The following is a 15565-nucleotide window of genomic DNA, read 5'->3' as shown; positions in this document are numbered from 1 at the left end:
CGTGGAGTGTTGGATTTATCGCACGACCACGCTCTGGCTTCGGACAAAACGGTTGCTGTTGTACATGAGATGCTCTGCGTGGCTTATCTCTGTTAATTACCACAGCCTCCAGAAGAGGTAGGTACCCCCATCATGCACAGGGAAGAGCCAAGATTCAGATGTGGGTGCCTCACCACGGTGCCAGGCTTCCTCCCTGAAGACGCTGTGTGTACTGATAAACAACCGGGCAGTATCTTTTAGGGGTAGGTTGAAAGGAATGAACAAGTAAGCACCCACAAGAGAAAGAACTTCTGCTCTGATGCACAGCCTGGTAGAGCACTGTGGCTGGTGTGGGGAGTTGGGAGATTTGGGGCAAATATTTGGTTATTCGATTGCAGAGCCAAGGAGCATGTTAAATTACTTTCACAGGAATCTCATTTGTCTGAAGCCCTGTGGCACACTGATGCGAGGCACACACAGCCTGTCCCGGGTGTGCGATGCAAAGCCATTTGCTTCGGGGGCTGTGCTTTCTTGCATTTTGTCTGTTTGCTCACTGGAGTAAGCCGGTGCCCCCAGCTGGGATGACAGGACAGGGTAGCTCGGGTGTGCAGAGAGGAACTCAGGATGGTCAACGCAGATGAGGCAGACCGTTCACGTTTTGTGCAAAGGACTCGAAAGTGTCACTGTGACAGCTGAGCGTTATGAGTGATTTCAGGGCAGAGGGGGCAGGGAAACCCAAGCCGAGCCCGCCTGGTGGGGAAGCCCGTAGATAGATTCTGCTGCACGACGGCCTGGGTTTGACTCTCGGATCTGCCTCTGCTCTCGGGCTGCCTCTCAATCCGGCTGTGCCTGGCCTGCTCGCATCTGAGAAGAGGCATAATAATAGCATCTACTTCACAGAGACTATTGCCAAGACTGGAAGAATCAATGCACTGCACCAGAGCGGGGCTTGGAACCAGTACACATCCTGCAGTTACTATTTTGATGCCCATCAGTGATCGCAACAGCCCGCTCTCCTTTTCTAAACCTGGTAGTTTTCCTCTCCGGGCTCATCACTTTCACCCTCCTGCTTCTCACCTCGGCCCTAGGAAGCAGGCAGATACTATCATTGCTGATGAGGAAACGGCAGGGGGGTAGGTGGGCTGCCAAGCGCCCCAGCAGGGAGCCAGGTCAGGCGTCTGGCTCGGGCCCCCAGCGCTTTCTAGATCTGGCGATAAAGCCTCCACTGAGAAGGGAGCAGCCCTGGGTTTGGTTCAAATCCTGCCTTCTCATCCGTGATGTCATTGAGCCCTCAACCCACACGGTGCCCGTGACGGTACGATGCGCTGCTAGATCAGATTTTCTTCATGAAGATTCGGTTCCAAAAGCTATTAGAGATGTGGTTTAGAACCCAGCCACGTCGTGCCTGTCCGGCTACGCTCGCTCTGTATTTGCGTTTCTTGATGCACGAAACAGGTGCGGGGTGATGTTTGAACGGTCCCCCTCTCCTTTGCTCTGCGAAACCAGGATGGCAGCGCCTTGGGGCAGCAGCTTTGCCGACGGGGGGAGCTAAAGCTGAAAAGCAGGGGTTCTTTGCGGCTCAGCAGATGCTAAGGCGATAAGCTGCACTTTTTAGAGCCTCTGGGAGGCTCAGCCAGCCTGGGCTGAGCGCGCGGGGGGCCTGTCCGCTTCTCTGGTCTCCAGCAGCTGCGGTCATGGACGCGTGTCTGAGCTCCGAGCAGCGGCCCCAGCACCTGCAGGAAGCACCATGCACCCCGGATGGCTGCTCCGCGCCGGAGGGGGCTCCCCGGGAGGAAGACACCGGTGGCCCTCCAGGAGGTAACCTCCTTCCAGACCGCAGCACCTTCTCAGCTGTCTCCCTGGCCACGGCATTTTCCAGCTAACTTCCGTGACAAGAGTTCCCGTTTCCTATTAACTCTAGATGGTTCCTATAGTGAAGCGTGGTAGAAAAGTGCCTTAACGCGAGCAGAGGCATAGCATTAAAAGCAATCCTTGTTTTTGTTTATTATGCACTTATCAAAGTCCACAAATTTGTTTTGGCGTGTCTGTAAATCTCAAATGGTTATATTTTTTGTTAATAAGAACTTTTATTTATTTATTATTTTTAAATGTTTATTTATTTTTGAGACAGAGAGAGACAGAGCATGAGCGAGGGAGGGGCAGAGAGAGAGGGAGACACAGAACCCGAAGCAGGCTCCAGGCTCTGAGCTGTCGGCCCAGAGCCCGACGCAGGGGCTCAAACCCATGAACTGTGAGATCATGACCTGAGCCAAAGTGGGACGCTCAACCGACTGAACCACCCAGGAGCCCCTAGAACTTTTAAAAAGAAACAAAATCTTGATTCGCTTCGGCTTTTCGCCAGAATGTTCTCCCCAGCAACTGTATCATACGTGGGTTGCATTTCTGCACAGAGGGACTCAGTAGTAATAAATGGTAGACGTAATGATGAATGTCAGAAAAGCCAAGATACAGCATTTCAAACCTTTATAACCATTTAACATGGTAAAATTATGTTCCAGCTCAACTAAATCAGGACTGTTTATTTTTGCTAAACTAGTTTACAGAGAAAGGCATTTCTATCTCTAAATCCTGATCTAACACTCCTCAGACTAGCATCGATACAATAAGTGAAAATGTTTAATGTGCAACAAACACAAATTATCTTTGTAGGACGTGGAAGGGTCTTATGGGACAATATTTGTATGCTCGTGTTACTGTCCAAGGTTGATTGGGAAAACAGGACTTATCAGCTCATTAGCCTATGAACTGGTGAGCCGTTCCCAATCAGCCCATTGACTTTCCCTGCGGTCAGTGAAAAGTAAGTCCCCAGCTGGTGAGACGCAGGAGGAAGGGAAGGAGCCGTCTGAGCCACAGTGGTGGAGGGAAGCCTGCAGGAGCTGGCATGAGTCCCTGCTGGTCTGGCTGCTCCGAGTCACCTACTCCAGTGACGAAACCTCAGAGGAAAAAGGAGTTGCCCTGGACTGGCTCCTTGTACCGACTGGCCTGTACCAGCTCCTGAATTTCAGGGATTGTTTTGAGGGTGGTTGTTAAACATGGCCATTACTGAAATGTAAGTTATGAAAACTTACCACTCAATAGATCAGATAAAAGCCAAGGGTATATTTAAAGGCTAAGGTAATAAATACAACTCATCATGACCTATTTTGTTACATTATAAGATGATCGTTAAGATTATCTATGCGCTTGAGGTTATTGGTGTCCATCGCTCTGCGTGGTGGAAATACCCCGCCATGGTCAGCAGGTGCACAGTTTTCCCCAGGGCGTTTGCTGAAGGCTGGAAATGACCATGGTGGGAGCATCAACACCATGGTAATTGTCAGACCCTAAAGTCAGTGCTTCCTCCCCTCGCCCCACACCGACTGTTAAGCATTTACCGGCAAACCACGGTCTAGTCCTCTGCCTCTTCATCGTCTCTGCAAAGCCCAGTCAGCCTCCGGTTCCCTGGGAGAAGCTAGGGCCTCTTTGGTCATTCACAGATAACGGGTTGGTGGTGTTAGGTGTCAGGAGCTTCCCATAACAAGAGGCGGGTGAAGGCCATAAGTCTCCTTCCCCCACTACCAGGGTGCAGGACAGGAAAGGATGACGTCTCACGACTGACTTGGCCTCTATGTATTAGCAGATTCTTGCTCAGTGAAGCCCCAGGTCTCTGGAAAGCTCACCTTTATGTCAGGGCGCAGAATTCTCCCCTGGGGGCTGGAGCCCACGCTCCATCAGAACCGGGGGCCAAGAGCAGTGCTCCCGAAAGGGCTGTGGTCGCCCGTCATGCTAGTCTACAAACCAGTCCCTGTGCTCCGCTGGGCTCTGAGACCATTTCTCAGTCCGCTGCACGCTGACCCTTTTTGGTAAAATAACACAAAAATTAATTGCTAGAAAAACGAAATGAAAACACATGCGAAGACAAAACGCCAGCCCTGTTTTGGGGGGTTTTGTCAGTTTGCTTACAATTGGATTCAACAGGCGTGGTCACACGGTTGCAAACATTTGGAAGAGCTGACTCCAAATGTCTGTGGTCTTCTGTGAGCCTGTTCCAGTGAGCAGACCAGCAGCACAGATCTGCCCCGGTGCACGCGCTAATCAGGGACACCCCAAATCGCCTCCGTCCCCGCCCAGGAGGGTGTGCTCCTCACTGGGTTTCTCCAAAGACCCTTGACCCTTCACCTTGTATTCGCGTCCTGCCCCCACCTCCTCCTCTTTCGCCTCGAGTGCAGATTTCTGATGAGAGCAGCTCAAATGTGAACCGACCGCCCCTGTCAGCTCCTTTCCAAAGCCCATCTTCCACCTGTGGTGACAAATGTCCCAGGCGAGCCTCAGGGAGCAAAGTCAGGTTTCGTGGGGGTCTCCCCCCCGGCTCCTTGCTGCTAACTCCTGCCCACCGCTGGCACCAGCAGCTTCCGTTCTGCTGTGCGTGTGCTTGGCATCCCCACTCCTGACATTTTTGAGCGCTGCTCTTTTTATTCTGGAACTCTGCAAAATCTGCAAGACCTGTGCTTCCATGATGTCAGCCGCGATCAGGTGCTCTTTTCCGCTCATTTTATGTGATATTTGAGAGCTGCTCATGAGTTTAATGGGTATTTAAAGCAATAGTAACTTAATAGCCAGGGTTCATCTGACAACCACCCCAGGACCGTGGAGCTGGCTCGTCTTCGGGTGACCCGTACCTTTTGCAGAGGAGTCGTAGGAAGGATTTAAGGAACACGCTCCAGCCAACACACGGGAATGTTACTTCACTTCGAGACCTAAAAATAGTCGGGTCCGTGTTTGCCTAGGTCCTCATGCAGACAGCTCGTCCATGCCATTCTGCTGGTTGGCTACAGAGGGCCTCAGAACAGAGGGGTGGAGGGGAGCCACGCCTCTCTGTTCTCCACTCCATGGAGGAGAGGACCCAGGGCATCCTCTGGCATCTCGTCGTGTCACAAACATGTCACTTCCGAACTCGGTGTCCCTATCACCCCAGATCATTTGGGTTTGTGCCAGTTTAAAGCCACGGTCATTGCCAGCATCAACCCTCCTGTCTGTGGGAAAACTGCCCAATCTGTTCCCGACTTACCAGCTCTACTTAGTATTTGTGCTGGATCCACAAATCACGGAACCTATTTTATTTTCTGCCCCACAGGCTCTAACAAGATAGAACCATCCCTTCACAGCCTCCAGCAGTTCGTTCCTACAGACTATGAGAGCTACACTCAGGAGCACTATCTGTTTGCAGGCACGAAGATTGTCATCCAGGAGTCGATAGAGAGCTACGGCGCGGTGGTGTGGCCGGGGGTGAGACAGCCATCACCTTCGGGATGGCGGGGTTTCTGGGGGCGACAATGACAATCCCATACGTCAGGGTCGCCTTGGACAATGTGCCAAGTGCTTTTGAATTCTGTGCTTCCCCAGTGGAGGGTCGCTTTGGGCCCCCAGGGGCGCGGGGGTGTGCCGGGACTCCGCAAAGGCACAGCATCTCCTGCAGGAGTCATCACTTCCCTCCAAGCCGTGTTTCTTGAAACAGTATTTTCTACATGAAGATAGGCTTGAACATGTCAGGAAGATGAAAAATTCATATGAACGTTGAGGGAAAAAAACCAAAACAATCAGAGCCCAGTGCTGGCTTCCCTTCCAGGCCGTGGGTGTTCCAGGGGAAGCGTGTGGAGGCCGGGCTCCCTGTCCTTTCTGCAGCAGCCTGCGAGGGCGGCATGGAAATGGGGCAGATGCTGTGCATTTCGAGTCAGGAGCCCTGCTAGTTCCTGCTGTGTGGTTGTGGATGCCCACTTCCCTCCCTGATCTTCCTTCTGCACTGGGCACGCTGGCGGAGTAAGGGGCACACTGGGCGGTGTACTGGGCATGCTGGGAGGTGCACTGGGCATGCTGGGCGGAGTAAGGGGCACACTGGGCAGTGCATTGGGCATGCTGGGAGGTGCACTGGGCACAATGGGTGGTGCACGATCACTCTGGGAGGGTCCTGAGTACTCACTGAAGTAATTGCTAAGGTGACATTGTTTTCACCTGACAGCCGGGGAGCTGAGGGCTCAGAAATGTCGACCCGCTGGGGGAAGCTGTGCCACCGGGGCTCGGGACAGCGGCCCTCCAATGCCAGCTGGCTGTGCTCCGAGAGGCTCTGGATCCAAGCTGCTCTGTAGTTACTGGGGGATGGCACGGGGGTCTGGGTTCAAAGGCAGACCCGCATGCTGAGCTTTGTGGGTGGAGGCGCCATGGGGCTCCCTGGGGAGGGTGTCCTGGGTCTTGGGGGGGCAGGTGAGGGGGGCCCAGGAGGGTGGTCCTGGAGCTGCTCTCCCCCCAGATAAGGAAGCTCGGTGTTCATCCCCTGTGCATGGGACCCCAATGTGCTTCCTGCGAAGCTTTGGTTTCATAACACGTTTGAAAACTGCCAACTCCCCGCAGCTTCCTGGTGTAATGGATGCGGTGAATGGACAGCTTGGGGGGGGGGACAGGGGAGCGGGGGGTTCGAGAGATCGGGGCTGGAGGAACATCTGCCCCCGGGGACTGTTTCATTCTCAGTAAGGCCTCCACCTTTCACACACGAGCCTGGCCTCTCTTGGCACCTGGGTTTCCTGAAAGCTGGGAAAGCAGGCTTTATGGGAGGTGGGAGACACCTTGTGTGACGTCCAGTGCAGCTCTCTGCCCAAGAGTCCACATTTCGGAGTTTGCTAGCAGGAGTGGGAAGGGGGGTGTTCACCACACAGGGGTTCATCAAGCTGGGTCTCTGGATGGCACCCACAGGGGTCAGCTCCCAGGGCAGGGCACGGAGGGAAGCCTGCAGCCGCCTCTTCAGAGAACCCCTCCACAGCACGCCCTTGTGATGGCTCTGGGTGACACGTCCTCACGTCCTCCCTGCACCACAAATCATTATCTGTCTTCAGCCGGAGAGCTCCCTTCCCGAGTCCAGAACTCTGTGCCGTGTACCTGCGATGGTGCTGTTCCACCTGCCGCTCCTCGCTGGATGCCCCCCCGCCCCATCCGTGCTCCCTCATCCTTCAGCACTGAGGTCACCTCTCACTGGACCCCTGGGTCCCTGGAGGGGGCCTCCTTTACACCCCTCACCTGTCTTAGGATCCGTTTACATGCCCCTCCCCCCGCCCCGCCGAGTCCCTAGAGAGGAGACACGAGAGTCACATCTGTCTGTGCGTGTGACTATTCACTATGAACAGATGGGGGGGATGAGAGGGAGAAGCCTGTGGGGTAGGTTTCTGGGGCCCCTGCCCTGGCCACGGCGAGGGGCGCATCTCACACGGTCCGGCCGCCCCCACTCCAACCGGGCCCCAAACAAAAGTGGCGTCATGACGAGCCCAGAGCAGCCACAGGAAGAAGAGAGCTAACACTGTGCACAAACTGGAGTTCAACTTGCTTCTTCATCCCAGGATTCACGTTCCTAACTCGGGGGACTTCTTCTGCGGAAGCTTCCTGATCTCTGGAGTCCGTGGTGTTGCTAACCGAGACCCCTCAGAGTAAACACCTCACCCGTCCGTGCAGACCCAATACCCTTTATCTCTTCGTAGAAAGGTGGGGAGAAGGTGGAGGCAGAAGAGAATGAAGGAAGAGGGAAAGGACGTCTGAGCTGCCATGTAAAAAGTCACATGCTTTCTAGCGTCTCATTGCTGTGACTCGAGGTGTGGCCGTGGACCCGCAGGGCCGCCAGGGCCCCGAGGCTCGCAGACACGCAGTCTGGACGTGGGCACCCTGGCCGGGCCCCAGGTGGCTGTGGTGCACACCGCAGCCGGACAAGCCCTGTTCTGGTGTCTGTCTCTTAGACGCCCGCTTACGGAATGAACACCTGCCCCACCGTCCAGAGCAGCGGACGAAGCCCCGAGCAGCCTGAACTCGCTGAGCCTGAGGCCGCTCACTATACAGCAGTTGTTCCTGAGTGGACGGCCCGGCCGGACCCGAGCGGTTCTGGAGGCTTCGTCTCCTGGACTTGAGAGCTGAGCTCATCTGCCCGTTGCTGGACACAGACTGATCCAGGGTCTTCTGAGAGAGGCAATCGAGAAAGTCTGTTTCCAGTTCCTGTGACGCCTGTTGTACCTTTCAGGTTCCGGAGGTCCAGATACGGCATCGAATGTAGATTTCAATCCTTACGAACCCCTTCATAAATTGAAACTATTAATAACGTCTCTTTGGGTATTTCGCAGGGGTAGGGAGGGGAGGGGGGTCGCTACTGGTTTCCAACGCTCCAATGTTCAGGTGACAACTGTATTCTTTTAGGCTACGGCTTTGTGTCAGTATTTGGAAGAACATTCAGAGGAACTGAATCTCCAAGACGCTAAAATTCTTGAAATTGGTGCTGGACCAGGCCTTGTTTCCATTGTGGCCAGTATTTTAGGTTTGTCTGTTTATTGCTCACTTTGTTTCAGAAAGACCCTCACTTTGGCAGCAGTGATAGTGAGGGCCCCCTGTCCGGCCAGCTGCGATTTAGGTGCCGGGTCACGATTTCACTCACTGAGTCCCCCAAAATGTCACGAGCGAGGAGTGACAGCTGTTAGCCCAGAGAAAAGATAACTGCATCTGAGAGAGGTTCGTTACCTCGCCCAGTCCACCGATTACCAGGTGATGAAGTTCAGATTTTGGAGGTATGACTCTCCAGCCCCTGTTGGGAACATGTCTCCTGTTTCTCGCCGGAAATGTTGTAACTAACCCTTTGAAGAGACACAAGCGAGTTAATCCAAGGCGAAGACAGACTTATACCCCAAATGCGGGTTGTGAGTTCCTGAGCACTGAGCAGGGGGTGGGCATAATTCTGCCGACGCCTTTACAGTTCTCCTGTTCAAGCCAACCTGGGAAACGTGGTGGTCCGTTGTGGGGACTCCCGTCACTAGCTTGAAGATGCCTAACAGTTGACTTAACAAGTTTAGGTTGGGGAGAGTCATACAAAACAGAAAGAAAACTGGGTGCTGAATACTTCATATAAAAGAAAACACAAATCTTCAGATAAAGAGAATTGTAGAAGGAAAAGCACTATGAATTCTTCTATTAAGCAGCTCATTATCCTGAAGTCTCCCAACACCGCACCACTGTTTCTTAAAACGTGCTAACATTGTTCTATTTCAGTGGTGATTTTGCCCCACAAACGTCTAGAGACGTTTCTGATTGCCACGAGTTGGGCTTAGAGACCCGGGGGCTGCCAAAGGTCGCACGGTGCTCAGCGCAGACCCCCCACAGGCAAGAGTTACCAGCGGGACTGGGTCAACTACGTCCAGCCCGCATGTCAATGGGGACAAAGCTGAGAAGCCCAGTTACATTTCTTGTGTTCTCCCTGAGTGTACGTGTCGGCTGTGGCTGCCTGAACGTTTCTAGGTGATTCCTACAATTTTTCTCTTTGTCTCTCAGGAGCGCAAGTCACAGCGACGGATCTCCCCGACGTCCTAGGAAACCTTCAGTACAATCTCTTGAAGAACACGTTAAAACGTACAGCGCATCTGCCCGAAGTGAGAGAACTGGTTTGGGGGGAAAGTCTGGAGCAACGCTTCCCCAGGTCATCGTTTCATTACGACTACATCCTGGCCTCGGACGTGGTTTATCACCACTACTTCCTGGACAAGCTGCTCGCCACCATGGCGCACCTCTGCCAGCCGGGGACGGTGCTGCTTTGGGCGAACAAATTCAGGTTCAGCACCGACTACGAATTTTTAGATAAATTCAAGCAAGTTTTTGATACAACGCTCTTGGCTGAATTTCCAGAGGCATCGGTCAAAATTTTCCAAGGAATACTAAAATGGGATTAGACAGAATGCCTTTCAAAATGTTAGTGTGTCTGTTGAGTGGTGTTAGAAATTGGACTGTCGGTAAAAGAGCTTTTATAAGACTGAGAAGCTAGTGCATAAAAACGACCTGTATTCTTAGAATAATGGTGTAGCAGCTTTCTAAAAGAACCTATTTAAGATGAACTGGTTAATCTAAATATCTACAAAGGATAATATGAAAATGTAAAAGTACCTTTGTTGGCTTCCAAAAGGGCTCAATTGTTTAATACACTTCATACGAATACATTAGTTAAGGAGTGGATTTCCCCCTTGTTATTTCTCCTGTGAGTCTGTCAATGCACTTTGGTCACGTGCCTTTTGAAACTGAGCTTGACAAGGTCCTTCTAACTTAATTTTGAAGAATCTACTTATACAATTTCAGCTGCAGTGAAGGGAGAGGATCTTGAGTGACAGTGAACTTAGGCTTAACATTAATTAAAAGTGAAAAATACTGGATTGTGGAAAGGGATATTATCTTAGGAACTTCATAAGATAATTTACTTTACAAATATCCTGCTCCTGTGCCAATTAATTGCCTGCAACCATTTCAAGTTAGATTTCTGGATTGTCTGCTTTTTTCCCCCCTCAACTTTGATTTATGATTAAAATTCCTAGAAGGGGCACCTGGGTGGCTCAGCCGGTTAAGCGTCTGACTTCTGCTCAGGTCATGATCTCACCGTCCATGATCTCGAGCCCCACGTTGGGCCCTGTGCTGACAGCTCGGGGCCTGAAGCCTGCTTCGGATTCTGTGTCTCCCTCTCTCTCTGCCCCTCCCCCGCTCCTGCTCTGTCTCTCTCACTCTCAAAAATGAATGTTAAAAAAAAATTAAAAAAATAAAATTCCTAGAAAAGTAGAAAAGAATGGGATTTTTGTTTGTTCTGATAAAGGAAGGCTACGAAATATCTAAAACAAACATCATGACTATAAAATGTTAAAGGCTTCTTCTCTGAGATGGGGGAAAAATGAAAAATTCAGCTACCACCATTTCTCAGCATTATACTGGAGGTTTTAGCCAATGTAATAAAGGAGAGGAATAAAACACGCACATTTAGAATGGAAGAAAGAAAAGGGACCCTATTCGTGGGTGATATGATTGTTGATAGAGGCCAGGGGCAGCAAACATTTCTCTGTAAAGGCCAGCTAATAAATATCTTCAGGCTACATACCATGTCTACGGAATATACACATATATATTTTACAACCATTTATAAAAATTCAAGACTCACTCCTGGCTTGTGGACCCTGTGAAAAACAGGCTATGGATTAAACTTGAGTAGGCCATGGTTTGCTGGCCCTGGAACGACAGATAATCTACAGTGGAACAATTGGAATTTATAAGAGTTTAGGAGGGGCACCAGGGTGGCTCAGTCGGTTAAGCGTCTGACTTTGGCTCAGGTCATGATCTCACAGTTCCTGAGTTCCAGCCCCACGGACAGCTCAGAGCCTGGAGCCTGCTTTGGATTCTGTATCTCCCACTCTCTCTGCCCCTTCCCCTGCTTGTGCTGTCTCTCTCTCTCTCTAAAATAAAATTAAAAAAAAAAAAAAAAAAAAGGTCAGCAAGGTTGCCAAATGCTAACATATAAAAGCCCCATGGTATTATAGCGATGGGACCTGACCCCTGTGTCTCTTCTTAGACTTATAAGTGGATTTCTTTCACATTTCCAGGACAAAGGGATAGGATGATCATATCCCTTATTTTATTATTTTCTAAATGCTCATTTTATTATTAAAATATGCTTATTATTATTAAAATATGCTTATTTTATTATTTTCTAAATGGATACAAGTCTGCCTTTTCAGAAAAGCCAGATTGATTACAATTATAAAGACTCTTTGTCTTCAAACTCTCCTAGGAAAATTTAAATATACTGAAGGTAGATGAACCATACACTTTAATCACGTGCAGCTCATTGTACGACTACAGCTCAGTAATGTTCTTCACTCAGTAGATGAAAGAATCATGGGGGCACCTGGGTGGCTCAGTCGGTAAGCGTCCGACTTCAGCTCAGGTCATGATGTCACGGTTTGTGAGTTCGAGCCTTGCATCAGGCTCTGTGCTGACAGCTCAGAGCCTGGGGCCTGCTTTAGATTCTGTGTCTCCCTCTCTCTCTGCTCCTCCCCCACTCACACTCTGTCTCTCTCTCAAAAGTAAATAAACATTAAAAAAAAAAAAAAAAGAAAGAATCATGAACCTGCATCCCCACGTGGATTTCAACTCCTGGCAAACCTTGTTCATCTTCACTTCTGTGTTAATTTGAAGCAAATAGCAGATCTCCTTTCTTCTATATATTTGGTTCATATACACACACACACACACACACACACACGTATATATACATGTACTTCTATATACACATGAATATATATACACGTATATACGACACACAACCACAGGACTTTATCACATCCAAAAATATATTCGATGTAATATAAAATTTTATACTAAATAATTTAGTACGGTATATTCACATGTTGAAAAATCCAGTGTTCCAATTTCCAGTTGTTTGCTAAATGCCATGACCTCTACTTTTAGAGTTTGTTTGAAGCAGGACCCAGCCAAGGTCCACAAATTTGATTCACTGACTGGCATGTACCTGAAGTCTCTTTCAACCTGTGGCTTGAACCTCTTGCTTTTTCCTCGCGCCACGTATCTGCTGAGGAATCTGAGCTGTGTGTCCCGTAGCATCTCTACCCGCCCCCCCCCCCCCCCCCCCCCCCCGCATGATGCTGACAGCACCACCAAGGTATCCCTTCCATACGTCCCTCTATCCGGTTCTTCGTGTAAATTGTGCATTTAAATGGCTCCAGTGTGGAACCATCCAGGCCAAGCGCAGCTTGGATCGAACTCCAGCCGAGTCCTACTCATGAGTGAAAAGAGAGGATCGCTGCCTGGATGCTACTGAGTTTTGAGGTAGCTCAGTACACGGAATCATTGAGATACAGGCGAGGGGCTTTAAAAATCACACGTAAAAGGAGAACTGTGGAAGACAGGTCCAGTCACTTGATATTCTAGTCACATCTTGGATAGGGCTTGGCATGGTCAAGATTCTAGAATCACTTCCCTTTCAGGACTGGAATGCAGGTGGTCCTAACTGTATCGTGGAAACTGACATCTGTCCTTCCTTGCTTCTGGAACTGAAATTCTTCACGTGTGACCCTCGAGCGGACACGGCTTGTGTAAATTATACATTTGCCGGTTAATTCTTTGGAATCCTCTCAGAAAAGCAGGGGTTCTAAAGGAAACTAAAATGATACCTTTGCAGGAGTGTGCAGGGGGTTCGTGCCGCATGGCGCAGGGGACCGTGTCTGCTCCTGCCTGCTGTCTGTGGGCTCTCGGGAACGCTGCTCCTACCTGTGACACCCTCCATCCCCCGGCCCTTTACCTTGGAGCTGTACGCCCACCGCCCTCTTCGTTCCTGGCTCCCTCGTTCACTTATCACTAATGTGGTTTTCTCCTCCGGTTAATTATGTTCAGACCAATGAAGGCCAGTGCTTATTCTTTACTTTCTTATTCCTTAAGAAATTCTCTCTGTTCAAGAGGATTTTTGAAGATTGGGGAAATGAAAAGGATTTCATTTCCTTCCTCTCCATCTCTCTATGCATGCTTCTCTTAGATCCTGCAGAGAAAGACAAAAACGCATCTTTTAATCCTGGACCATTGAGAGTATGAAACGCTGCAGAGGAAGACTCGAGTTAATTCAGATTCAATGGATTTTGACTTGAAACAGACACACTGAATACACCAGCTGAATTTTCTAGATGAGACCAATGGGGGTCAAGTGATATGGTTCGTCAGTGCCTGAGCCAGGACCAGAGAGCAGAGACCCAGGCTGGGATTCCAGCCATTACGTTTGGATGTCTCACTGTCACAGGGGAGAAGCAGGAGAGGGACCAGGAGGGAGGGAGAGCACCGGGCCATGCTCTTCCAGGGCAAAGAGAAGTTATCTGAGGAAGCCGCTACTACAGGAGGGGTGAGAAACCCCATGATGGCAAAGCTCCTGCCAGTGACAACTGGGAACAGTCCCTTAGCATTGGGAAGGGGCCACAGACCTAGTACTGAGCACGTGCTCTGTATTTTTGAGAGAGTGCGAGTAGGGGAGGTGCAGCAAGGGGGACAGAGGATCTGAAGTGGGCTCTGTGCTAACAGCAGAGCACCCAGTGTGGGGCTTGAACTCACAACCATGAGATCATGATCTGAGCCGAAGTCGGAGGCTCAATTGACTGAGTAACCCACCCCCCCCCCTCCCAGGCGCCTCCTTCTCTGTTTCTTTAGAAAGTACCTCTTTCAGTTGCCTTCGGTGGCTGTGGAGCAAAAATTGGCCACCATTATCAGAAAGGGGAAACAGAAATAGTGTACCTGGCTTTGTTTTTTTTATTTACTTTGATAGAGAAAGAAAGAGAGATTGCGGAGGGGCAGAGAGAGAGAGGGAGAGCGAGAATCCCAATCTTCACTGTCAGCGCAGAGCCCGACCCCATAAACCGTGAGGTCATCAAGAGTCAGATGCTCAACCCACTGAGCCACCCAGGCGCCCCCTATCCCTGGCTTTTTAAAGTACTATTTTCCTCCTATATTAACCAAATCACAAAGAAACAAGAATGACTTTACTGAGGACACTTTCTTCTAGAGCTTATGTGGGTGCAGCTGTCACCATGGAGACAGTGTGATTGGGACAGAAAGCAGAGGCTGACAAGACAGCTTTGTAGGGCTGCCCCCCCCCCCCCCCCCCCATCATGGTCATGGCCTCTCACCCAGGTTTCACCCTCAGAGCTGGTCTATGAATCACACAGTTCAAAGCAGATCCTGCCAGTCTGTGGATGTCTAACTTCCACAGCAAACTAACCAATCTTCATTGCAAAATTCTATCATCTGTGGAAGACGTTAGCTCCAACAGAAGACATACATAGTAATTAGATATAGAAGTTTTTGTTCCAACTGAGAACTAGTAGGGCTTATTGAGCCTTATAAAAAAAAAACCCAAAAACAAAACCTCCCCGAAAATATTCATGCTTTACTGCATACTATTAAAAAACTCTTGTTATTTTGCTACCTCCCCCTGAAAACACATAACTCACCTGTTTGCTTTTCAGTTCCAAAGGGAGGCCAGCAACTCACAGCCTCACACACACACACACACACACACACACACACAGCCAGTAACCAGCCTGTTGGGAGGGCCCGGCCGCCTCCTGTACCTGGAGCTCCACATTGTGTTTGAAGATTAGGATAGCAAAAATCCACCGTGGGCTGAATTCTTCTTCCACATTAAAAAATATAGCAAAAAGACCCAAACCTGAGGGATCAAGTGAGAAATCCAAAAGCTCTGGAACGATGGCATTTTATGTAAAAATAAGTCACATTTGAAGGATCCTAGAATTGTATCTTCACATAACTCAGCAGGTAGTACTTCAACATACCACCCGGGGTGTCTGGGTGGCTCAGTCGGTTAAGCAGTTAAGCATTCAACTTCTGCTCAGGTCAGGATCTCGTGATTGGTGGGTTCGAGCCCTTGTGTCGGGCTCGGTGCTGACAGCTCCGAGCCTGGAGCCTGCTTCAGATTCTGTCTCCCTCGCTCTCTCTCAAAAAGAAATGAACATTAAATTAAAAAAATCAAAACGTACCACCAGAAAGTTTCTAACCTTAAATTTATGTTAAAATTGGATTCTAAAAAAAAGTGTGAGGTCCTTGAAAATGAGGGACCATTTTGTCAGTGAAAAAGCACTTGAAGATTTTCTCCGTTACTAATGAGAAAACTAGCAAAAATTGAGGCAACTTTTTTCAGAACTGTGGAATTGACCACATGCATGTCGCGACCCGAGGCGTGTTTGCT

General features: G+C 49.9%; 1 protein-coding gene across 1 annotated transcript; it reads left to right on the top strand.

Moving 5' to 3' along the window:
* Window positions 1-422: 422 nt before the first annotated feature.
* Window positions 423-10442, top strand: METTL21C (methyltransferase 21C, AARS1 lysine). Its single transcript, XM_045481559.1, has 5 exons — window positions 423-1434; window positions 1663-1797; window positions 5114-5265; window positions 8203-8320; window positions 9325-10442. Exons 1-5 carry the CDS (start codon window positions 1326-1328, stop codon window positions 9717-9719), a joined length of 909 nt encoding a protein of 302 aa, XP_045337515.1. The 5' UTR covers window positions 423-1325; the 3' UTR covers window positions 9720-10442.
* Window positions 10443-15565: the final 5123 nt, after the last annotated feature.

Source organism: Leopardus geoffroyi, chromosome A1 (assembly GCF_018350155.1).
Source record: "Leopardus geoffroyi isolate Oge1 chromosome A1, O.geoffroyi_Oge1_pat1.0, whole genome shotgun sequence".
Lineage (NCBI taxonomy): Eukaryota > Metazoa > Chordata > Mammalia > Carnivora > Felidae > Leopardus > Leopardus geoffroyi.
Note: the sequence above shows the minus strand (reverse complement) of the source record. Positions and strands in the feature narration are given on the sequence as shown.